The sequence below is a fragment of the Diorhabda sublineata genome, chromosome 9, assembly GCF_026230105.1.
Source record: "Diorhabda sublineata isolate icDioSubl1.1 chromosome 9, icDioSubl1.1, whole genome shotgun sequence".
Taxonomy (NCBI): Eukaryota; Metazoa; Arthropoda; class Insecta; order Coleoptera; family Chrysomelidae; genus Diorhabda; species Diorhabda sublineata.
This window is the reverse complement of record NC_079482.1, coordinates 22,113,786-22,141,725: the sequence shown is the minus strand read 5'-3', so window position 1 is coordinate 22,141,725 and position 27,940 is coordinate 22,113,786. Positions and strand designations below refer to the sequence as shown.

The window sequence follows — 27,940 nt, the reverse complement described above, 5'->3', positions numbered from 1 at the left end:
CAAGTTCAGCAAACTAATTATCACCTTTTTAGGAGTCATCGAGCTTCGAAATTAGTTCTAGAGTTACTGTGGGCTACAATCACAATCTCGCGTATCATTTTCGTACGTTAATCTAATTCTTAACTCCCGTAATTTTTTTGTCTCGATTTAATTTCATTTCAGTAGGGAGTTTGTTAATAGAATGGCCAGTTCAGTCGCCGTACCTAACACCTTTAGATTTTTTTCTGTGGAGATATCCTGAGGTAGCACATGCTATAAGGTCCCATTTACAATAGTCCATCTTTACCTTTTCAGTTTCACTGACGACGAGCGTTGAGGACGGCCGAAAGCTGCGACAGCCAGCGTTATAAGCTAAAATTTTCACCAAATTAAGAGATTAGAGAGATTGAAGGAGATTTCAACATATCAAAAGGACGAATTTGCTATAAACTGACTGCGAAATTATACATGCGTAAGCTGTCCGCGCGTTAGATACCCAATTTGATCACTTTGGACCTAAATCGCATTGGAATGAACATTTCTCAAACCTTATTGGCGCGGTTTAAGCAAAATGAGTAGAGTATGATGCCTAGCTAAGATTTCCTGTATCCTAATCAAAATTTAAAGAGTTAAAAAGGTTGAAGAATCTCTGGACTAAATGTATAGAGTTCAAAGGTTAAAAGATAAAAATGATTATGGAAAATAATGTAGTATGTCATTCTCAGAAATTTTTCCAGACACTGCACTACGATTTTCCAGTGCAATCTTCTCTGTAAAATCGTTTTTCGAGATTAACACGCTACCGTTTACCACCTATACTACGTGGGCATTGAATTTATGTTGCACCAAACCTATGGATGCAACGGCAAGAACAAATAACATAGACAGGTTTTATTTTCATGTTTGTTGATGAAATTTGTTTGAACGCCAAAAAATAATTAACTGATTACCGGATATTTGTGCTAAAAGTGAATGGTATCCATCCTGAAAAAGTTTATTTTTTATCATTATAAAGAGTGCAATAAAGTTTACATCGAAAACAACAAAAATAAGATTTGCAAATATTTGATGTGTTTGAATTTTTTAGAAAATAATAATAATACCTACAATTTCATTCCACTGTATACGACGATATTGACGAATTAATCAAACTTTTTAATGGTGGATAGAATTTTACGAAAGTGGGATATAAATTTTAATGATGTCAAATATCCATAAAACCTGTCACGTTGTTAGAAACGTGTTTTCAGCTATAAAATTGTAATTTATCTTTTAATGAAGTATCTTTTAAAGCTTCACTGAAATATGTGATGCTTTAATGTACTTTTTATTAACCAAAATGATACGGCTCTTACAAACCCATACGTATCAAAAACTATAAAATTTCTCAATTATAATCCAAAATTCCCATTTTTATCTAAGCATCCGGTTAATAAACATTGCATTCTCAAACCAAATACATATGTTTTGCTTTACTATACCAATTTAATAATTGAATTAAAAGTTTGGGTAGGCCGTAACGTCAATAGTAAATTTAAAGCGAACTATACCGATAATTTCTTTGTTTTTATTATTTCTAGAAAAATTGGGGTTTTTATTAGGATACCTGTGGACCAGTAATCGACTCGAAAAAGCTTTCTCGTTCTGACTAATAGGAAAACTGCAAGGAAGCAGTAAATATCTTTTTCTTATACTTTCATAGCTTTGAAGCCTTCTTTAAACTCTGGTTAGCTGTTAATTGATTAGCATTAACTTCAATAACCTTCATCAAAGTAACCGAAGTAAAAAAATGTTTAAACCAATCATAAATTCCTCCTTTTTTTGATCATTATCAGTTGCTCCACAACTTTCAAATAGTATGTAATTTCGAAATGAAATCTGAATCTCATTTCAATTCAAAATTATTCAGCAAAAGTTCATCATCTACATCGTCTGCATACTGGTGGTTTGGCAACCACCAATCGTTATAGAGTTTGACGGGTTTCTATCTCATCCTACTAAGAATAGTTTAATTCTTCGTCACTACTTTCCATTTGGATTCTTTCGAATAGTCGCAAATTGTCTTCACGCTTAACATAGGTACAAACTTAATCATGATATTTACCTTGAGCTTGTAATTGCTGAAGACGCGTACCAAAACCTTTTCGAGATTCTAACCCATAGAATAAATACGGCGAATGCTCGATAAATCGCATTGAGCAGCTTGAAAAAAATCGCTCGTCGTGAGCACTTGGGGTAATATTTTTCTATTGCGAGGATCCACATCACTAGCAGCGAAAGGGTTAAGTTATTGCACAAATCGTTTTCGAAATGAATACAGTCATTACAAAATTATTCGCAGAAAAAATGGCAATAATCATTTATAATTCAAAGTGAGTTTTTATTTTTTTTCTTTGTGTCACATTATATTATTCCAGTCTGCTGTACTTATAGTCTAATTCCGTATCGAAGCATCTGGCATCCTAACCTGCATAGAGAACAAATTTCATTTGTGTTAGCAAAACGAAGTAAACGAGCAATTTGTCTGAAATAATCGAAATTGACTCGCCCTAGGGAAGAGACGTTCTGTTATCAGCATAACAATGAGTGCTTCGGAGAGTCTTCTATTACGCAATTAAGTCAATAAGTAAATTGGGCCGTTCAATTGGGGGCCTATTGTTCCATTAAGGCCATCAAAATCCTATAGATCTGCATTAGTTTATCTTGCACTTGTGATAAGAGCAGGGTGAACGATTTGGCAGCAAATTTCATCTAGAATTAAGTGGATGGAATAACATACTCGAAGAAGAAGATTCAATTTTCATCAAATATTCATAGAGCATTACGATAATTTTGGATCCTTATAATTAATATTATATAATAACAAAAACATTGTATTTAATGATCGTTTATTGAGTAAATCAAGATATATGACGAATTAATAATAATTATAGAATTGGAAAATGATTTATATACTACCACCATTGAAATTAAGCATTTAAAAAATCATATATATATACAGTTTGTCCACGTAAGTAAGCGGCATACGGGAAACTTTTTTATTATTAATTTTACGAAAAAAAGTTATTCTTTATAAAAAGTTCTGCATAATCCAAAAACTAGAATTCAAACATCAGATGTTAAATTTTTTCAGTCGTATACGAGGTTTGTCAAAAAATGTGATTTTTGCTCTAGAGAGAAAAGATGTTAAGATGTTAAAGAATTAAAAATATTTTTCAAATATTCAACATTGTTTATTTATATTGAAAAAATATTTTTTTCTACATTTTCTCTGCGATTAAGTTGGAAATTTAAGTTTGCACAATTTTCAAAACTAATCATTGAAATGGGCTTTGCGAATTGTCTAAATATCGAACATTCGAAAAAACGTCTACAATCGTATTTCAAAAAGTACCACGGCATAAACACTTTTTCTAGTCAGTCTAACAGTGTTTTTCATAGTTTTTAGAGATCCGTATTGTACAGTTTTATGTTTAACAGATTTATTTGTTTATGATAAGTTACACATGCCACCAACATTAAGTCTGCAAGAGAATATTGAGATTGTGCTACTAGCGGGTGATAAATATAAAACATTTCGAGAAGCAGCAGACATTTTTAATTTTCGACATCCAGATAAAAATATTCACAATGAAAGTGAAAGACAAATATTTAATAAATTCAAGACTTATGCATCCTAAATATCCTTTGCGAAAAGGACTAATACGTGAAATTGAGTATCATACGAGAATGGTTTCATAAATATCTGGCCGAACAAAGAATACACAAAAATGTTAGAAAAAAATATATTTACTTTTCAACGTAATTTCATTGTAGCTACATACACTTTTCCCAGCGATGTACAATGAGTTCAACACTCTTTTTATAATAAGAATCGTCAAGCACCGAGATATTTTTTCAAGTATTGGAATAGAAAATAATCCGACGGGTATAAATCTGGCGAATAGGGTGGATGAAGTAGCAATAACGGATGTGTGAGCTGGAGCATTGTCTTCTTACTCGAATACGGCCATTTTTACATTGTTTTTTCCACTTAAACTTTCGTATAATATTCGCCGTTGATAGTTCTACCTTTTTCAATAAAAATTATACCGCGCGCATCCTAAAAAACCGATGCAATGACTTTGTCTGAGGATGGAACGATTTTGTCTTCTTTGGAGCCGGTTCTTCCTTTTCAGTCCATTGTATTGATTGTTATTTTGTTTCAGGTTTTATCTATGGTTATAAAACTTTGTTTTTGTTTCTGTGTGCAAACGTGGCACCCATCTTGCGCACAGCTTTCTCATGTCCAAATTTTCAGTTAATATGCGATATAACGCACTTTTTGGAATACCTACTATATCTCAGAGCTCACGCACTTTCAGGCGATGATCATCCAGTACCACTTTGTTGATTTTCTCCAACATTTCTAGAGTCGTCACCTCATTTGATCGACCACTGCGATGCTGGTCCTCTCAAGTCGTACGGGTCGTCGTTTAATGATACCCAATATTTTACTGTTAATAACGAAGGATCAGTCTCACCCAGAGTAGAATCTAGTTCAGTTTTTATATCGGTTGGGCTGAAAATGTTCACTATTGATAGCTGCCGAACAAAAACTAAACATTGTGGCGCCTGTATAGATTGTGTACTTATACAGTGAGTGGTATTTTTCAAGCAACTACCGCCATCTCTAGATCTGACCAGGTATTTCTGGGACCGTCCTCTTATTTGCCAATAAATCGGTAAGATATCGATAAATATGTCAATTTATTTGTTTGAACTATCCTTTATAAAATTTTATTTTCTTACAATTATTCAATAAGTATCTATATGAGTTTACTATATCCAAAAATATATGAGTTCGATTTTTCTAAATAAATATTTTAATAATTAACTTGCCGTGTATTTTCTAGATTTGAAAGGGGTGAAGGATTTGAGCACATTACATGGACATACGTAATCATTCATTAAATCTTCAGAATGTTCGATTGTATCATTTGGAAAATATACTAAAACATTAGTTCTGATTTACAGAATTACAGCATTATTTTGACATCATCTACTTGCTCCCGAATTTTTTGCATTCTGAAACAACCTGTATATAAAACGTCAACACGAATGAGAAACCGATAAAGATAATCCTCGGTATTAAGTTAATGATATCAAAATCTGTATTTTATTCATTTGAAATTATTGAATAGATTCCCACCTTGAATCCTCGATTTTTCTAATTAAGATTAAGATGCATTTCTTCAAATTCGCATATATACATACGTCGGGTCCTCAACTACCACGCATTAAAGCCGTTTAACCCCAAGAGAAGCCAAAGTATTCCGCATTTACCTTTTGCGCTCATTCCCCAAAATATTTCTCTATTTTCTTATATAAAATGACATTTTGACAAAATTACAAATATATTAGCATAATTATCTTATCTTCCTAGAAATTTCGTCGATAAATTGGAAGGAAGAACTTTATTTGAGGCACCCTATGCAGGATCGTATCTCAAGGGATTCGTGTCCTCAATTTGATATCTCGAGAGAGTGAAAAGTAGCGACTATATTTTATTCACAAATTATTTCAATAAATTGATAGGGAATGTCGAAAGTTAGAACCTTAAATATAACCATTTCAATAAATTATTGGAAATACATAAATGTGTTGAAGCATAAATTTCCGGAAAGGTTTTTTCATTGGACATCCCGCTACGCGTTAATGGCGATCAAATTTCGGATGTGAATTTATGGTACATCACTTTCCAGTTATCATAGAATATAAAAATTTTTCGAGGGTTTATTTGTTTCCTACAGATAATTGATAATTTGAATTGGAATTCAATAAGAGTATATTTGGCTTTTATATCTTATTTTGCGTCTTTTGTTTTTGTTCCTTAACTAATCTTTTAACTTTTGTCTAATGCTTATGTGCTTAAGCACTTCTTCAATTTTTAATCATTCATCCATCTTAGTCCATTTATGTTGCATGTTGACTTGTTGTACTACATCTTTTTTTGCTGTATTCGTTATTATATTTGACAATAAATTTTTCGAAGAGATATAGGATTAATGTTTGCCATATGAGAGTATCAACGTACCCATATAGAAATAAAGTTGATTTACAGGTAAAGTGATATTAATGGTACCAATCTTTATAACTACATAATTCTATTTATAAACAAATTCAATGTTTTTTCAATGCGTTTTTAACATTCTCTGTATACTGTTACTATATTTCTACATTTCTATCGCAGCTAGTAAGATCTTCCTGCCATCTTATATAACCGTCTTAAGCCATTTCTTCTGCCACAGCTTTCAGAGGAGCAAGCAGAACAGGGAACTAAGAAATAAATATTAAATATCAGACAACTTATTTAAAATGATAGAGAATTTGTTATTCTACTGTATCTCTGTTTTGTACATTATCAAAAAGCGTTTGATAAACTTAACTGGAGCTATCTTTAGACCATAATTGAGTAATGGGAACGCCAAAGCACCTGGTTCAACTAGTGCGCAACCTCTATCAGAAAAACAACGCGAAAGTCAGAATCGACTCGGGTATCTTCAGAAAGGCTGCAGGTGTTAGACAGAGCTGCATTCTTTCCCCTACCTTATTAAAGCGAATATATGGCGGAAAGAGGATCAACAGCCTGCGATACGCCGACCACACATTGGTCATAGCGTCAACCATACCAGCAATAACAGAAATTATGACCAGACTGTCTGTTATCAGCGAAAAATTTGGTTAAAACGTAAAATACAACAGACAATACAACAATTTCCACAAACATCAGAAATTCCAGACTACGAAGTGGTAAATAAACAATTTCAACTATCTTGGTTCCTTAATCACCAACACTGAGAAATTCGAAAACAAAATACGATGGCGTCTGACTATGACAAGATCAGCAACTACCAAGTTAAATAAAATATGGAAAGGCAAACATATGACGAAAACAACAAAACTCCATCTATTCAATGCTCTTATCTTCCCCATTGCAACGTACGCAGCGGAGACGTGGACCTTAAGCAAAGCAGATGAATACAGAATAGAGGCTTTCGAATTGTGGGTTTGTAGACTACTATTACGAGTAGTAAATCGCATGTATCTAAAGTACCTGGGACATACAGCTAGAAGATCAGGAACAATTGAACGATTAATTATAGAAGGGAAAGTAGAAATCAAACGCGCAAGAAGCAGATCTGCGACTAGATGGGTTGAACAAACAAAACCCTTAATAAATATGAGACTGCATGGTGCCGAAAAGATTACACAGGATACACAAGCATGGAAGCAGCTGCTGAATCAAATATAAATGGTGTCACTGCATCTTTTGATGAAGTGACAACAGTTTCGATTAGAGTTGTGAAGTTGGAACCGAACAAGTCCCTTTAGTTTCGCATGATTCAATATTTATTTTTTATTTATTTTTCATCATGGCACATCTTTAGAACCTGCGCAATTGTTTTCCTGTGAAACTAATATTTTTTTATATCACATTAAATATAAGCTTTACAATGATTACAACTCAATTTCTTCAAATATTAAATAATGGAACATTAAAATGTTTATTATAATTTTCAGAACATGCTATGATATTTTTTTGTATTAGAATCTGAATGATTTTATCAAATCTGCCTGTTTCAATATCTACAACCTTCTCCGCTCCCATATCATGTTCGTATTTCAATACTAACAGAACTAAACTAGTCATACATCCGACCCTCTTCAAACGTCATACGTCTCCTGGTCATACGTCTGTTTCTCAACTAGGTCCTCCTAAGCCAATTCACAACAATGTTGCCACGGATCATTCGGGTTTCTACTTTTGATATTTAAATAGAACAACTGTTAGCTACTCAATATTAAAACAGTACACACGATCTTTTGTTAATTCTTTGATTACTCTCAGGGCTTTCATTTGTAATCTACAAAATTCTTAGGGCTTGTTGTGGGCAATTATCTGAAAAATTGAGTTCCTCCTATTTTGCGCTGACATCAGTTCCCACCCCGTTAACAGTTTATTATGCCCTCATTGACTCAATTCGGGTGAATCTTCAAATTACAAAAGAGAGCTGTTAGATATTTACTCGGACTAAACAGCAGTGTTGACTGCAGGGACTTCTTTAAAAGATTAAAAACACTGACTCTTCCTTCCTTATTCATATTTGAATCAGTTTGCCTAATTCCTAAACACGCGGAGCACGACCTTTATCTACCTACTCCACGTTCAGAATTAGTTAAGGACTCAATATTTTACAATGCAAAAAATGCACAATCATTTGCCAATTGAAATCAAATCGATATTATCTTTTCCCGCCTTCTGTAAACGACTTCCATTCTAAAAATAATATTTGTGGTTTTCACCTGTACATTGAAATTTTATTTTATTTTGTATCTTGTTTTAATTATTTTTATGTTTATTTTGTAGTTTTTATAAGCTTTTGTCCACAGATTGTAACAATTTTTTGATAATAAAGCATCTTTCGTGCTCAAAATATTATTTTAAGCAAATCAAAAGATTAGATAATACTATAGAAGTCATATGTCAACCCTTTTCAAACATAGTGATTTATATATATCGAAAAAGTCTTTCACTACTAAATAGAATGGAATTTCCTAAATTTTATCAAACATATTATTTCATACGAGCAAAACCTTCACCAGTTGACAAATAATATTTAGTCCTGTCCTGTTTTAAAGGACAGAAAGGACTTAAAGTATCTTTGTCTTGAACATGTGGCAGCTGGGCTAGGCACAAGTGTTTCTTATTACGGCTGACATTTTATGGTCCTAACAAGATGGCTTTTCAAATCTCTATAAGAATTTTATATTCTGCCGTTTCCTACAAGGTACAAGAATTTTCATAACAAGCTTTCATCTTAAAAGAGAAGAAATATGGATGACAATACTGTACAAAGAATAACTTAATTTATGCGAATTTTCTTGCACAAATGGTGTTTGAAATCTGTACTGAAAATTAATTTTAATGTTTCCATGTACAATTGCAGAAGATCTCGTGAAACGCAAAAAATATAAAGTAAAATAACGGAACGAAAATAAGTTTAATACGTATATACATTCGGTGCAAGCGAATGTCTATATGATCGTACGTTTTTTTTATACAAGTTTTTATCATAGCAAGCGATTTGTTTACATCGTTCCTTTTGAACTAATTTCTAGGAAGGTCTATTTATTCATTTGTTTCGCTTCTTTATTTTCTAGAATATTTGAGAACTTCGTTTTTGGATATATAAACGAGTTCGTTGAGCACAGTGAGTTAGTTTATAATAAATAGTTATAATGAACGGAACGAAATAGAAAAGTAACCGAAGAATTTAAATAAATTATATAAGTTAGTTAAGTGTTTGTGAAAAGTTGAATATTATCAGTTAGTTAAGTGTAATGTAAAGTGTTTAAATAAATTGAGAACGTAAGAACGTGTTCTTAAATTAACCCCACGAATAGAAAGAGTGTGTATTAATAACAAAAACATTATCATACATTAGTTTTGTTACTTTTAGATGACTCATTTTGAATTTTAATCACTCATCCATTAAGTTTTGTGAGTTTTATGGCATTTCTTCACGATCAATTTCGATAAACCTTCCCTATTCTAATGGATCTTCGAAATATTCAAGAGCATTACCATCTTCGTCTCTTATATTATTTCTGATCTGCCTTGTATTTTCATCCTCAATTCCCTCTAAATCTTCAACTTCTTGCAGAATTCATAACAACGTGAGCATTAGTTTGTTCAATTTGAGCCATATTTTTGGCAGCCACATTTTAAACTGTTACGAGGGTTGCTACTTTGAGATAGACAAATAAAAACAAATATTTATAATTGGATATGGCTTTATCGTTTTTCAGAGGAATTTTCGAAATTCTCTAGAAAAACGTTGACCTTGTAGTTTATTTCTGATCTGCGGGAATAAGAAGAAATCATTAGGTCTTCAATGACCCATCAATTCGATGCTAAAAAACGTTTTTGTTTGAACTAATGTGTGAGGAATAAAATTGTCGTGGTGAGTCGGGGTTGGTTTTCCTGATTTCTTCAACTATTGTTTAGTTCTAGTATCATATTCATGCATAGATTCATGATAGATCCCATGTCATCACCTCATGGATATCTTTTGAAATATCGCGAGTAAATTTTTCCATTTCTTTGCACCAATCGACACAAGTTTTTTTTGTAAAATTTTGCGCAATCCAACGATAACAAATATCTTTGACAGCCAAATATATGCCTCAATCTCACAGTATGTCATAAATCAGTTAATGCACAACATCGATGTTTTCTGGTACGATTTTGGACTACCTTGATGAAATTCATCCTGTAGCGAAGTGCGACCACGTTGAATTCGGAAAATCAGCATATCACGCTAAATCGAGATGGAGCTGTCAAAAAAATGTCAAACTTTATGATGGCAATGTCGTATTTGACATATTCATATCAGTGTTGCCATATGTCGATACTAAAGTAGCAGCACAACAGCTGCAGTCCTGGTCTAAGTGAAAATTGCATGATTAGAAAAAGTTAATAGACTTTCCATTCCATCACCGAATAATCAAGATTAGTACTATATTTGCGTAAGATACCCACCCACAAGCGCTTTGATTTCTCAGATATACAACGCACCTATTGTACTGGCTAGTTGACTAAATATTTGGCCTTGTTCTGATGCGGAGATATGGCAATAAACTGGATACTTCTGGAACAAAATATTATACTTGTTTTCAAATATTATCTCGCAAACATCAGTAACAAAGAGAGTGTACTGAAAAAATAGAAGGTTTCTAATCCTGTAAATGAAAAAGCCACATTTCCATTATAAAGACCATGTAATTTCCTGACGAAACATCGACAGTTGAAACCATAAACAATGTTACTGCGAAAACAAAGCTCTAAAGTCGGCATTTACAAACCGGAAAATAATAATTCGATTCAATGTTCTGCAGTGTTGCGTCACGTTGTTGAAAATATAATTCGTTGGGGAAGTGCATGTATATACATGGATTCACAGTGTGGCAAACCAAGTGATTACGGTCCGCGACAATCCCTGCACTAATGCAAATTGGTTATATCAACCGTTACACTGTCATTGTTCCATTCGTGTGTCATTCACAGAACTGCGGTTAGCGATCTGAACTATTCTATAATGGATATTAGCAGCTTGCTATGATGGATGTTTAATTAAAGGTATTGACAAGATATTGATTGTATTACTTCTTAATTTGTGTGTAGTTTAGATATACACGTAGTCATTCTTAAAAACAATACACGGGGATATTCAATAAGAATTATCCATAAAGTATCTGAGCAAAATTTGGCATAAATACCTAACGATAATTTGATATAATCAATTTTTTTTTGACTTAAGAAACACAAATATTGATCTTAAACTTCTGTAGGCTCTAGTGCTCGGGAAAGACGTGCCTTGGTTGCTGATTTCACAGGCTATCATTTCTCCAAAGGAATGAGTCGCTATAAATTGAAGTTCTGGGCATCTTTCAGTTCTTATGAACCACGTCTGCATGTCTAGTAAGTCTTGATCTAGGCGATATTATGCTGGAGAGCTCGGATGAGCATTTTCTTTCCAAGCTTCTAGTCAAATTTAGGTCGCCTGCTTTCTTCTCTATAAAGTAGAGCATCTTCAGGATATCCTTGGGAACCAAGCTCCAAATATGGACGCCTTGTAGAGGACAGGAAACTGTTGAGGAGTATATAGCTTTTTGATCTTAAATGGAGCTTCAAGTTTTTGTGAAGCTGCCTTGGCTAAATCGACCACGTAACTATACCAGGACATATTATTTCCAATCTCAACACCCTACAAGCGAATTTGTAGTAATGGTGATATTTTACGTCTAGGAAGGGCCAAATTCTGAGCTGCAGTACCAGCCATCTTTGTAAAAATAGCAACCTGGATCTTTGATACATTAAACTCAATCGGATTGCTTCTTCCAGAATGTTTTCAAGAGCGGTTGAGTGTACATATTTCAATGAAGACTATGCTGAAAAATAAAAATGTTTTGTTGCTTTGTTAGGTCAGAAACTTCTCAGACAACCCTCACGACAAATAGTCATAATTGAATCCAAAACATGCAGGTTTGACATACAACAAAGTAATATTGCAAAAAATAAATCTAAAACGTTCACTCGTATACGTATCCTTTGTATCCTATCTCCGGGTATTCGTAGGATCGTATCATTCTGTGACGGCGCTATTTTATGAAAATGTCTAAAGAAATGTGAAAGAATAATTTAAGCCGAACGAAATCCCGCATAATGCGGACAAAGGTCACCGCGCTAGCCATAATGGAATCCTACTGCCATTCTGCCTGGGAAACTCTAACACAATTTGTCCATCAACTGTCCGTGTTGCTTGAGGCGCTATCAAATTCCATCTACAAAATAGCAACGTTGCCGATACCGATGGTGAAACTGTCTAAGGTAAGTGCAGAGAAAATATAATTGATGATAACAGCATTGAATAGAGGTTTATCTTATAATAAATAACGTATTTTTTAGAATAGATTTTTGATCTTTCCAGCTAATTTCTCGGTAAGTATTTTCATAATAAACTTTACAATCCATATGGACAAGGAGAAGATGTAATTCAATATTGATTGTGGCATTGGTGCAGTGTCTCATTCATAAGAAAGAGTATCTCTTGTTATTACATGTGATTTTTACTGTTTATTGTGTGCTTGTCGTATCTAATCATGTCCTACATAAATGGAAAAAAGGAAGAAGAAAACAGGAAACAGAAGAAGGAAATAAACAGAAAATGAAAGGGTCTCTGTTAACGATAAACATGTCAAACCTTTTGAATAATATTGAAGCTATGGTTAACAGAATGAAAAAGAATAACCCATGTCCTTCTACCGTACAAGATATGAGGGGGAGAGCTCAAAAATTCCCTTGAAAAGAGAATATACCGAAGTGAACAAGAAAAAAGGAAAAAAGCTGAGAGAAGAGCCTCTGAAGGATGTGACACAGCGAACAAATAAATATTATAAAAAATAAGGAGAGAGAAAGAGAGAAAATAGGCAGAACCGGAGGTCAGTCATTGCACCACGGGCTAAACTTAGTCCATTGAAAGTGGCACTTCGCGGACTGCGATTTGAAAGCAATACAGATGTAGAATACATCGTGCGCGAATGGATACGTGGCAAACCAAGAGATTTTCACGCAAAATGCAATCGAAAGCTTCCGGAGAGGAGGCAAAAGTGTGTTGGTGTTAAATATTGTCATACTTGGTGAATCCGAAGTGAATTTTCCTATTTTTTCACAGATCAATGGTGTATCAATCATATGCCAGCCGGACAGGTCCTACCTCATGCTATTAGCATGACGACAATGATTGAAAATGGAAGCTGTTATTACTTCTCCCGCTGCCTGCCACGTTCAGGTGGTGATGAAGTTCTTGAAAGTATAAAGTATCACTGAAAAACAAGAGCGTTGCTGTTAGATCACATCTCAAAGCACAACAGCGATTTTAAAAGAATTTGGCTGGGAGTTGTTTGAACATCTACACTGAAGCTCTGATCTTACTGCTAGATATTTCGACGTTTTCTTAGACCTCTAGGAAGTTCTATCCTCCGAAATAGAGGCAGGCGGTAGAGCTCAAGGACAGAAGAATACAAAAGTTTCTCCCACGATACAAATGTCTTAATCCTGGTGATAGCTATGTTGAAAAATAGCAGAAATATATCTGAACTAGCATTATTATTATGCACTACTCAGTTTAGTGCCAGTATTATTTACATATCCTGGATACAAAGTATCAAAAGGCTCGGTTCACATAATAACCAACTTGTACACTGTGTAGCAATTATTCAGTACTAAGCCTTCTGGATGTCAACGAAGGTGTTTTTTGGTAATCCCAGTTAGGCGTTGCTATCGTGCACGGACTTAGGCTATCCGCTTATTCGACCAGTTTCGCCTAGTGTTTGTTGAGAACGTTATGAGTGTTTGGTATAGCTACATCGACTAATTTGACTCTTCTATAAACCACCATGAAGTCAGGTCTGTTATTCGTCATCTGTATATCGTAGTATACTCTAAAATTGTCATTTACGAGTCTCTTCTCCGTCTGGTACTTGTAATACGGTGTATAAGTATTGAAAAGACCAAACATGCCCAGTTTCTGATGTATGATAACTTGATTATTCCAGTGCAGATAATCAGTATTAGCTAACACACTACAAGCAGATGCTATACGTTAAATGGTCTCTGATGTTTGTTGAAACTTTCCGCATTTGTCGGAGTGAGTGTTCCTAAATCCTAAATCACATTTTGCTTGAAGTTATTAGTGACGATAACTCGATCCTGGATATCCATCATGATGCCTTCAGCCTCTGGAAAGAGGGTTCCGCTAGTTAGTCATCAGTTTAAAGATTCTTTGTCAATATGGGATTGGTTGATGATGTCTAACGTGTATTCCCAACTGTGTCATTCTTCTGTATTAAATAGCAATAAAGACTATCTAAAAAGAAAAATCTAGTTTTACCAAGAAACAGAGTGGCAACAGTGTCACTTAAGAAAGACATTAAAATGTCTTTAAGCTTGCGTTATGATAGATCACCGACAAACAATAATAGACATCATTTTTAAGGGTTTGTTGCTTTTTTTGAAAAGCCTCTAAATCCTTCCGGATGTGCTTTTATTCCGAGATATGTGAACACGTATGTACGAGAATGAGTGATGAGCTTTGAATTATTTATTTTAAGGACAACTTGAAACGCGTTTCAAAAGATCATAATACAAGCTACAAGCTTTGGATTACCGGCGTATTATGAGAAAATATTCACAAGGAACGATCTACCAGTAAATGTAATTTCACGGGAAGCAGAAATTGAGATAAATAAAAATTTTGTCACATATATTAAGATGAGCGATTGAACGATTAGAGCTTAAGCTTTAAGACTGGACTAATAGAACGATACCATATTGAGAAGAATCCACGATATATTAAAATAAAGCAGAAAAAATAGTAAAAATGTTATTGTATCTAATGTTTTTAATTCTTAGGTTAGGAACGTGCTATTCTCAAAATATGAATGTTTTGGAATGAAACGTTTTTTCCTCTAGATGCAACGCTAAGTACTTGGATAACTGGTTTTATCGGGTCGGTAATTTTCTTGTTGTAAATGTTATTTGCACTGATTCACTGGCATTTACAATAATTTTCTGCTTTTGAATGCTGTTTTGTAACTAATTTGAATGATTTGAAACTTTTTCTGGATCTACAGTTCGGTCGATATGTATTGCCATGATCTGAGATACTTCAGATTTTGTGGTATGGTAATTTGAATGGGTGTGAATGTAATCAAATAAAAAAATCAATGATTGGTCGCCTATTTATTAAATCTTTTGTTTTCTTTGAGTGTCTGCATGCAGAATATTTACAACAGCCGCTACGAATGTAAACGCAACTGTGTGTAACAAAAAAGTCACTATTGATCTGTAATATTAATAAATATATTTACAAAAAAACTGCTCTCGTTGTACTAGAAATATAAAACAAAGCGCCTCTCGTTTTTTCATAATAATACTAGTATTTTTCATTTATTATTGTTTTGAACTTATTTTAAAAATTATTTTCAACTTTTTAGTTTGATGTGCTTTAAAAGCGTGTTCGTTAGTTTTTTTAATCTATGTTTATTTTTCTCTTTTAGTTCAATTTATTATCAAAAATAAAATATTTCTAGTCAATAGTATAGTAAATCTTTAACATAGGGTGCATGGATGTAAAATTCTTCTCGAACAACATAATAAAATTTAAGATGTTGAATTCTAAAGTAATAATGTTACAGGTAATATAGTAAATCACCAACAGAGAGCAATACAGTTATAAAATTTGTTTAGATTTTCAATTTTTTTGCAGGGTGGACAAGACTTGTACCTACAACCGAAGAATCCAAAGATTGACACCGCTGATGACCGCTATTGTAGTGGTGGGATATACTAACAGTAATAAGGCACAAAGAATAGTTACAAGCAAATAAACTAGCTCACAAACAATCCTACATACCGGTGAAGCTAATATAAGCGTGTTAAAAATTAATTGAGTTCTAACAGTATCAAGATCAAGTAATTAACAAAAATTTTCACGTTCCGGGAACAAATTCAATTTGTTCAGTAGTAGTTTGAGCAAAAATGATCCGCGAATGTCAACACATATTTTATATGTGTGTTTTTCGTGCTTTATAAGGTTGTGAATTAATTTTAAGATGAAGGTAGAGAAGATAAAGGTGGAAGGTGTAGTCCCTTTTTCCTATCTGTGTTAAAGGTGACGTTCCAGCGGGAATTGTTGAGTACATGTTGGTAAAAGATTATACTTAAGTCGTACGTAGTGCAACTAAAGTTCGGAATATGATCAGAGCACACTGTTGAAATGTGAAATTGAAATATATAAAAAGTTTTGTCTTTCCAGTAGTCTTAAATTTGAATAACTGCATCCATAGTTGTGTTAAAATCATTAAAAAATAAAAAAATGGAAGCTAAACTAAATCAGTTACGATTTCAGATAATCATCTTTATCATCAACTATTTTAACAATTTCTATTATTGTAGTTGTCATGTATCACATTTGTTCAAATTTTACTAGTAAAACTCACAGGATTCATCTTTGTTAATACTGGTATTGGGATTTTTGTATAATATAGGGCTTGATTGCTGAATAATGTAATTAATACCTCCAAAAATATTTGACCATACTATAGTACCATATTAACCATTACTAATGCTCAAATTAGCAAGTTGTTCGGTTCATCACTACGGTGTCACAGCTCATTATAGTGAACAGATCACAGCTTTATTGAAACAGAAATTTCTCGGCTCTGGGATTGTAAGAAGTTGATTCGTATTGCAAACTTCGTGGATTGAATAGGAGCAGACTAGAAGCGATAAAGCAATGTCTTAATAAACCTCAATCCCTTCATGGGTGTCAAACCTTTTTATTTGGGTTTCAAAAAACACTAGGTAAGGTTTTCGAAACTCCTTCTATGTTCAGCTAAACGATTGCGAAACAGGTGTCTCAGTGACTTCTTGATAAAAAGCGGCAGGATCCAATCTTATATGTTCTTTATATGATACAGTAAGTAATACAGCTCTATTACTCCTGCTCGTTGAGTATGACAGGGATGAACTTAATCTGTCTTTATCTTCCGAGCATTCGCTTCTATTCTCATTTGTTAATTGCCATGTTTTGGTAAATGATTTTGAAAACAGCAGAATAACTTTGCTGGTTTAACTGTAATGAAGGTTAGTGCTATCTTATTTGCCAGATCCGAGAAGATATGGTCGCGATCAGATCTTAATCTTTCAGCGGAAGATTCTTGATAAAAAGGTATACACAACTTGTGGTGATATCGTATAAATCAGTGAAGACCAATCCAAGGTCCGCGTTGAAAAGTTTGTGCGGCCCGCAAGAATTATTAAACATTTACAAATAAAATTATTTTTGTGCATATAGGATAATCTGGAATCGCAACAAAAGTAATAATTCTAATCTAATCAGAACAAAACATATACGAGTAGATACCAACAACACAAAAAGTTGTGAGTGCTTTTAGATCTACTTATATATGTGAATTGTGTTTTTTTTTTCAAAAAGGAAATTCTTCAAAGATGAAATACGTTCAAATCCATCAAATGAAAACCGGCAACATCAATTAAGATGTGCAAATATAAGCATATCTGTTGATTTACGAAAACTAGAACGAGTTTATAAATAAAAATCTCATAAAGTGACTAATGACACACAAATTATTAATTAATACACCAAAACTAATTTTTATAATAATAATTCCAATTATTTTGGTATTTTTTGTATTGATACTAATAAAATATATGGCCAGCGGGATCGTAATATATTTCCATAAGGAATTAGGGTTTTTTCAATTAAAAAACTTTTTTGGTATATAGTTATATTTTAATAAAAGTTAAGACAGTGTTAATAATATAAAAAAAACAAAATAAATATAAAAAATAAGCGTAATCATATAAAAAGCTGTTCAAGTAAGCAACATTTTCAAGAAAAATGTCACTCTAGATTTATTAGAGTAAAAAATTACCGAGAATTGATCAATAAAAAGCTTATATAAATGTATAGTCAATTCAAGAATCTAAGTCATAATTTGTATTACAAATTATATTTTTATTTGAACGTAAGACCCCTAAAAATCCACGAATATTTTGAATCAAATAGTTTCTATAATTTCAACGTTTTTCTGTGATCACAAACTAATCATACTGAACTAATTTTTTGCCAAAAATACTGTGTTTTCCTGATTCAGTCCTCAACATTCACTTCGAGTCAGCATTTTTAGTCACGGACAACAAAAAAAATCGAACCGATTTTTTAAAACGCCCTTAGAATGCTTTTGTAAGATACTAAGAATGTGATAATCCTTGTTTCACAAACTGAATCCCGGTAATTTCTTGACGTTCAAAAAATATGAAAAAATATAATAAAATCGGGAGTTACTGAACTATTTGCTACAAAATGTACACATTTGAATCAAAATAGAGTTATCTATAACATTAAGAACGTAATTGAGAACATTTTTTGAAATATTAACGCTACTTTCTTTAGAAAGGAGAAAGATGAAGTTAAATTAGATTAAATGGTAGATGTGGGCTTAGTAGTAGAGGTAATACGTTCGATGTACGGGAAAATAGAATAATCTAAATATTTACTGAAATTTTTATAAATATACGAGAGCTAATACAAGTTTTCAGGCTTTTATTGGTTTTTTTATAACCATAAACTATACATAACAATAGAAAATGTTTGGAGTAGTCAAAAGACCCCATAGCAGTATCATAAGATCCATACCTATTTGCCAATAAAAGTTAGAAATTTTTATTCCAAGAATGTATTTCCGACAAATTTCACAGAAATTTCTTTTATTGGAAACATGGTTTGCTTCACTTATCTGAAGGTTAAGAAGGTTAAGTTATTGTCAATTTCTATTGAGATAAAATACAGAGATTAAATAAGCTGGAAGATGTAAATAGTTTTATTTCAAGAATTATTTCTTATTTAAGAAATAAATGAAGAAATGAACTTTAAATGTCGTTTCTCTGTTTTCAAGTAAGATTTGGTTAAAGTGTAAAAGTAGTCTATCAATATTACATAAGTACTGAAATTTGTTAAAAAAATAAATCTTTGTTTCCAGAACAACACATGTTTATTTCAACTAATCCAAACTATTATCTTATGAACCGACAATTTTCGTTTACCCAAGTGAAGAAATAAAAAAAAATATGGAGAAACTTCGATTCGATTTCAAGATATTGCCTGAAAGCGATGCAAAATCAAATATTTATTACATAACCTCAATACCTTGACCTTGATAATACCAGACCTCCATAAAGAGATTTTAAAAACTCTTGCTTATACAAAGGTGAAGACCAGTTTCTTGAAGAAGTATCAAACGAAAAGAGTTTGGATAAGAATAATAGAATAATTCAGCAAGACATTTTTAAAATCAGTACAAGAAAATTTGTCATATTGGAATTTCCCAAATGCAAGAAGCAGTCAGTACATTATATGTAGGAAAGAACCAGACAAGGAACATTAAAGAAATTAGTAAAAACTGTAAAATTTGTATAAGAAATAAATCAAGACGATATCACAAATATGGTTCAATGTCACATTTAGGTCCAGCAACAAAACCATTTTAAATTGTCAATTGACACAATTAGAGGTTTCGGAGGTTCGAGATCCACAAAAAAATAATAACATTTGTTAATACATCATTTTACAAGCAGATTCTTACATTTCAACCGCTGATAATTTCATAAAACTGATAAAGAAAGTATCACAAACTGAAAATGTTTGTATGGTTCTAGCTGATCAATATGCAGGTATAAATTCTGAGGAATTTAAGGAATTTTTTAATAATCAAGAAATAAAGAAACATTGGTCAGCGTTATGTGATACAATACTTTTATTTGAAAAGCCTCAACCCAAACAATATAAAAGCTAGATTCTACTCGGGGTGAGACCACTCCTTCGTTATCAACTGTAGAAGATTGGGTAGCAGAGTTTAAACGAAGCCGTACGACCTGTGAAGACCAGAATGTTGAGGTAATTCCACAAAGCGGTACTGGATGATCGTCCAATGGCGAGCTATCAGACAGAGTAGAGAAAATTTGGACTGTAGATGGGTGTCGCGTTTTCTCACAATGAACCAAAAACATCGTCTTGAAGACATTCCCATCGAGTGTTTCACAGAAACGAAGTCCCAAATATTTCTTAAGTTAAATACAAATATTACTGGGAAACTTCTAACGGTAGTTATATTTACAATGTATAATCGCCAAATGGAATAAATTCATTATTTCGTACATATTCATAAATAATTTCGAAGCAAGTCAAATTCAACTTATAAATTGACAAAGTTTAACGTGAAAATGCGATCCCTGTCTTCAATCTTCTTCGAATGATAAGTACAACCCCCAGGGAGGGAAATTCTCACTTAATATAAGGAGAATACACTCAATACCCTGATAAGTTATTGTTTGGGTAGGCATTGTTAGAAACCACAACATTTGCAGCGTTTTCTTTGATTTCATTCCAGCTATGGCTGGCAATTTACGTCACGATCTAGAAAGCCTCCAAGTTACAGTGATAACAATATTTTTCCAGCAAGTTGAGGCACTACTACATTACCAACGCAATGCCCGGCAGTACTTCAACGCAGTAGTTTACAATGGGTGGATAAAGAGGTAAAAGTTGGTGGAGTGGGCAGAGCGATCACCAAATCTATGCGGAGATCTCATGTTCACGTTGAAGAATATCAATTTTTAATTTAAAATTTGATATGTTTCATTATTTATTCCAGTTGACATTTATTCACTGTAGGATAAAATTGAAAGCAGATTATTTATTCAAGAAATAAAATGTAAAACAGTAATTATCAAAAAAAAGTACAATATATTATTTATATAACAACATTAATGCTTCTCAATGTTATTGATTTTAGGTCTCTTCTGTTTTAAAATTAGTTTTTCTTATATAATAAGACTTAACTTCAGTCTCTATCAATCTTTCAAAAATTATTATCCTAAAATCAAGAACATTTAGAAGCATTAATATATCAAAAAGTTTAAGAAATAAAAAATTAAAGAAATTCATAACAATATTTATACAAAAATACTAGATACGTGATTTTAAGTGACTACATCGTATTATAAATGAATGTGCAACAAATATAGAGTGAAAAAGTTGCTCAACAAACTGTGTACTTTATGAATTATTCACTCTTTACTAGCCGAGATACTTTGTTTACTATTATGAAAATATTTGTCGTTGATCTTATGTCTCATAACTACATTACTAATTGTGACATCTCCTTGTATATACAGAGTGTTGATTCGATTAACGTCGCCCCTAAATGTAAACTCTCCTGCTAACTGACCGTTAACGTATATCGAGAAATGACTGTCACATTTTCGAATCGCTAAACTAAATGATGATCCTGGAGTGAACAGGAAGCATTCAACTCTCTCCTCTGGACCCCAGGAACCTTCCAACCAAGCGTTTCTAACGAATACGTGCTTTGTATTTGCATACCCTGAAAAAAATAACAAAAATAAATGTCATATTTTCATTATAAAGAAATTGTTCAGTCAGAAATGCATTCAGAAACTTGGTGAACGCTAAATTCAATAAAATGCTTCTTGCTTTTAGATGTCTTCTGTTTTAAATTTTTTTTATTAATAGATTAATAAAAAATTGACGTTCCGACTTAACTTCAGTCTATATCAAAACTGATAATTTGCTTATTTATATTGATCTATAAATCACCTACATCATGAACATCATAATAAGAATAAAATGAAAATAGAAATTTATTGTGATTGATATTTTCTTAGTACTTACATCTCAAATATGTAGTAATACTGAATCAATTGAATTATTTGTAGTTTCATTAGATTTTATTTACAAATTAGAGCTAAAAATTTTACCGAAATCATTTAGAACGAAAAAGCAATAAATGATAAAATATTTTTTAATATCAATGATAAAAAATAACCGATTCATTATCTATCCGAATTACTGTAATGTTTTTCTAAATTAGTATTTTCTTTGTCGGATTACTTTGTGATTTGTATTACTTTGTAATGTAATGTACTGGTAAATAAATTCAATTTATTCTCAATTGTATAAGATGATCATTAAAAGTGCAAAATAAGCGAGCGAAATTCAAATTTGATAAACGCATCATATTTGGTCGTTACGCAAAATGCCACGTCTTGAATTTATTGAGTTCAAAACAGAGTGTTGGTTGTGTTTATTAGTTTATTCCTAATGGGTACTGTCACCGTAAGGTTGTCAATGGTTTAAACTTCAACACTGGTTTAATTTTGTTTTTTGAATTGCAAGGTGTGTTAAACCAAGTTTGAAAGTATTTAAAGTAGCTCAATACAAACCATTCAACAACTTTTCCCGAGCACCCGTATCCTTATTAAAAACCAATTACACCTTATCCACCAATCCAAGGAAAACCTATCAATTATTTGGGTCCCATCACACACGGGCATCCCAAAAAACAGAAAAATGTGCCAAATAAGCAGCAGACAACAACGAAGCAACAATTGTACGCGAAGTGATAGCAAACGACTATAAAGGGACAATCAAAACAAATGTTCAGTGCAAGTGGCAAAATAAGATAGCAGTCAATATTAAAATCAATGAAACCATCCGTCCAACCATGAAAAAACAGCTTCAAAAATCGAGAAAACACACCAATATGTGAAACTTGTAACGAGAATCTAAACGTGAATCTAAACTTAAGTGTTAAACTATCAAAAGTACAAAAACGAAAGACCAACTAAAAACTTTACAAACACCATAATTTATCTACTTACAATAATTGTAATACCAAATAACTTAATCAAATATCTAAAAGACACTCAACTTTATCATAAATTGTTAACAACTATCATTAAATTAAACCCTCTAAACCGGGAATTAAACTGATTTAATTTTCAGTTAAACAATTTCTAACCTGTAATTCAGGTAATTTTGTATTGAAAAACATTACAGAAACATAATTATCGGTATAACTATTACACAATATTATTATCTCTGTTCTCATAAGTAACAAGACATTCGATTAAAACAAAAAATGGCAGCAGTAAAAGTTGCAGAAGACGTATATGAAGATGATCTTGATTTTTTGGAGATTGTAGATATGATATTTTCCAGTAACAGTTTTTAACATTTTGGAGAAAATTGATGATAGTCTCTAGTTTCTTGATGACATGTAAGTTTGTGTTGGATGTATGTATCGTCAAAAACATATATTAGCGAGGCTTATTCTGGTTTTATGCAGCAAAAAATAGCTTATCATAATTGCATTTTCTAATCAACTGGTTTCCATGCTACAAATTTCTTCCATGTCAAGTTTTTTTCTTCATTTGTATGTATTACGTGATTTTCATAAGAAACTCTTAAAAAAGAACAAAAAACACAAAAAATCTGATTGTATAACCTTAAAATGTATGATTTGAAGATAGGTGTTTGTGCCAATTCATTTAATTTTTAAGAAACTTCACCCAAATCGATAACTGCGAGCGATTATGATTTAAACCTATATTTGAATTTTAACAAATTGTTATGTTAAACATTGAATTAGTGATTACGGTGCAAGTGGACATGAAGTATAAGAATGTTATTTAATATCTGCTTTTGAGACGTAACTGACAGCCATATCATTCACCAAATGATACTGGATGACAGTCTTATTGAGGTTAAATAAATAGAAGATGCTATCAATCAGCACAAGTTATCCGGGCGTTGGGTACCGAGTTTGCCCGATTTGGTCAAAAGCACATTCAAATTAACATTTTTTAAAGCCTTATTTACACGGTTAAAATCAAATAAATCAAATTTTCTACATCTACCCATAACTTTAGATGAAATCTGGATCCAACAATACACTCCTGAAGGCAAACCAGCTCCGAAATAGACAAAAATGGTTTCATCTGCCAGAAAAAATATGGTGACCGTTTTTTGAGACATTCATAGGATTGTGTTCATCGATTACCTAAGAAAAAGGCAAAACAAAAACAGCAGAGTAAAGTGCTTTTTCTCAGGTATCCACTAGATCTCGCCCTGAGCGATTTTTTCCTGTTTTATGAGCTTAAAGTTTCACTTGCAGGAGATTTCACCAATGTATGAGGACGTTATCGCTGTTATACCGTTATATATCGCTGGAAACAGTTTATAGAATTAACAGAACACTACATTTGTAAAATTACCATTATTTTGATTAAGATATGATGATTAAAATTACTAATCTTTGGGTACGAATTGAAATTATATCGCAATTAAGAAAATTATATGTAATTTTACAATCTTTATAAATCTTACTTGGATAGAAATTATACTTAATGTTTATCATTTTTTAATAATAGTCTCTGAGGATTTTGGAAAATTCTACCTAAACGTAAAAGCTTGTCAGAGAAAGATAATTTGTTTATTCTATATTAGATTTAAAAAAAAATATTTTATTAGCTTCTCAAACTGAGTTCGAGTTAGTTGAGTGCACTGTCAAAAATGTCTTTGGTAATCTTACCAAATGTGTAAGTAGGAAGTTTTAACGCACAACAATCTAGTAAATTTACCAAACAAAATAAATCAATTCAGATTGAAAAAAATTACAAAACATTTTATATACAAACTATCTGTTTCTGACAAGCTATTATTATGTAGCTGTGTTCTATTCCAGGTTTTATTTTTTCATAAAATCCTTGTCTTTTTCTAAATCAGAAACTCACTCATTTATTTGAAAATAAGAGACTTATGTGTTTTAGACTTGAGCATAAAAGCAAACGACGTTACTAGCGACATCTATCAAATGTTACCATCCCATTTTTGATAATTCTACAATAAAACATAGTAAATCAACATCTAGAATCATAATCTTCAGCCATTGTTAATGATAAATAATGAGCAGTTAAGTATAATTACTTTACAAGTGAGATTTATATTCAAAAATCGTAAAATTACACCTAGTTTCAGTAGACTTATCTAAGAAAATCACTCAAATGTTTACAATGTGGTATACCAACAACACTACAGAGTAAATTAACTTTTGATGAATCATTGAATAAAATTAAAAGATTATATAATAATTATAAATAGTAAATTTTATGAAATTTTCTGTTATTTTCTCAAACTGAATCAAATTATTCTGTTCAGTAAATTTACTAAATTGTTTAGCGTTAAATCTCCAACACACTTTTGGTGAAATTACCCAAGAAATTTTCAGCACTGTACGTTGAAAAATAAAAATGTATATGAAAATGAATCCGTTTTTTTATTAAGTCGTAAACTTTTCAGTCAACCGTATCATTACCCAGGAATTTCCCAAGAATTTTTACCAAAGAAAATCTAAAGAAAACTTCTGACTTAAAAAAAAATTAGATTTTAGTGTAATAAAATGTTTCAAAGCTCAGTTTATTACACCTTGAATTTATCGAGACTTATACATAGACTTGAGAAAATGAATTTACCGGTTTTATCACTGAAAATGGATGGATTCTTCTATATATTTCAAATGTTATATTTTTTTTTTCTTCTCGGGTACATTTCCATAATTAAAAATTCCAAACGTCATTGTAACCTTCCGAACGAATGAAGATTATTCACCAAATCAAACAATACAATCAAGTTTTCAATCAAAACGAACGACTTTCCAAACACGCTGTCGTTAAATTAATATTTATATTCCAGAGCGCGTATATTAAAATTTTAGCCATGTTTGCCACACATACTCTACACAATAAACGTCGGACCTTTGTTATAATATCGGAACTATATCAGTAATTCGGTTTTGCATTACAAAACATAACAATAAACTTGCTTAACTAAATTATAACTTCATTAATTAATTTATTAAAGTTTGTTATTTTATTTTAATTAATCCCCAAACATGGTTTTAATAACGTCTGCTTGGTATTCAAATCGTAACATGTGACGGTAGAACATACCTCATTTTACTATATTTCATACGAAGAGCAGTAACATACATCGTTTTCTCTTTGTAATTTACATGTGATGTAATTTAGAAATGAGAAATTCACATACCTATCGTTACATTAACGTTTATAAATATGTACACTATACGTCAAAAGTTTTTGCCCACTCCATAATCCGATCATTCAATTTCAAATCAACACACTCATACGCCTGATTTGTTTATTAATATTTGACTGTGAATTATTTCTTTAGTGTTTATGATTGTAGTTTAGTCCCACTCCAAGATCATTCTGTGAGTCATACTTTTCGACCTTTTTGTGAAGTTCTTATACGAAGTGTTTTCATTCTCGTCAATTCACACTTGCAAGTTTTGAAATGGTTAAAACCAAGGAACTATCGGTTAAAATTCGTGCATCACTGGAAAGTCTTTATCTCAATTGAAATTGGAATTGAAATTACCTCGATGTACCAATCAATTCCCACAACCGTTGAGGGTAAAGTATTTTTTTTTATCAGCAAACATGATCGACGACTCACGGCCCAGAGATAGCAGCTCAGATATATGAATCTAGGGATCTGCCATTGAGGAATTGTACAGTGAAAAAAAGATTATTCTTCTTCAATTACCCTACACTTTGCAGCGTGTAGGTATTCTCTTGTCCAAAACTTCTAATCTATTAGATACTCCCCTAAGTATCTGAAGGTGCTCCGTAGTTATACAGCCTCTAGTTCTCAGTTCCGCTGTTTGATCTGCGTACAGTTTTCGTATGAAACTGATGTCTTTACTATCAATATCAACATCCTTTAGGATGTCAAACAGTAAGTCATGCCGAATAGAGTCAAACGCTTTTCGGTAATCTATAAAGCAAACGAAGACACCTTTTCTTTGATCATAGTATTTTTGAAATAGTAACTGCATACTGAATAGTGCTTCCAAAAAGATTATGAGGATCTAACCTTTTTGAAAGGTTGGCAGTGAACACATTAAAGACGTCAAAATAAAAGCAGAGAGCTGATGGAAATAAAAATGGAACGCAATAAGAGTTGAGAGTCAAAGTTTGAGGATTTTGGTTTCTATTTTAACAACACCTAACGTAGCCTAACCTAACCTAACCTACTACATTTTCGTTATTAATGTTATTTCTTGTAGTTTCATAACATCTAACCTAACCTATGGTTAGGTTAGGCTAGGTTTTATTAAAGTAGAAGCTGTCCGAGGTGTAACATTTTAAAAAAATTGAACTCGTTTGTCAATTATTTGGGCACTTTCACGATATTGACTCTTTAGCACCTAATAAGAACTTTATTTTATTACCTCAACAATCAATGTATTGTAATTATTTTCATTGTGTTACTATGAAAATTGCAGAGCACCTAATTTTTGAAATTGGCACCTAATAAGTACCTAAAAAGCCCCTAATTTTGGCATTTTCTAAATAAAATTTCCCGACTTTGCGTTGCTGGCTCTATCATTATTGTTGAGCCCAGATTCTGTGCAAACTGGGCGAATCATACAATGGGTCTTCTGCTCTGAGAGACATATACTATTTTTTTTTCAAGCGTACTAATAATACATAAATATTATTCTTCTTGAGACATTTTTACACTTTCCAAATCTGACATACTCCAAATTAAATGACAGTTCCTACCTACTTGGTTACAACGCCCATAATAAGATGCTGCTATCGTTCCTCATTATTTTACTAGTAGAAGAAAATAGTTATTTGTATGCCAAGGACTGAAAGTGATACTTTAGTAGTATTTCAGCCACGGCGTACACAACATTTTTTAGACGACGCATAAGATTCAAGACTTTTTCAATTACACAGATGAAAGATATAATGTACTTATTGATATTTGCAATGTAAATATTAATTTATTAATTATTTGAAAAAAGTAATGTTGATGGTACCTCCAGGACAAGATGGAGTATGTATATCTCTACTAGATGTTGATGCAATCTCTGTAGATGT

At 32.2% G+C, this 27,940-nt stretch overlaps 1 protein-coding gene across 1 annotated transcript in view; it reads right to left on the bottom strand.

Annotated features, from left to right (window-relative positions):
• Positions 1-17,878: 17,878 nt before the first annotated feature.
• LOC130448869 (galectin-8-like) overlaps positions 17,879-27,940 on the bottom strand; it is a 48,291-nt gene continuing 38,229 nt past the window's right edge. Inside the window, exon 6 of the mRNA XM_056786433.1 lies at positions 17,879-21,552. Within this exon, the coding sequence (XP_056642411.1) occupies positions 21,236-21,552 (317 nt within the window). The 3' untranslated portion in view covers positions 17,879-21,235. The remainder of the gene's footprint in view (positions 21,553-27,940) is intronic.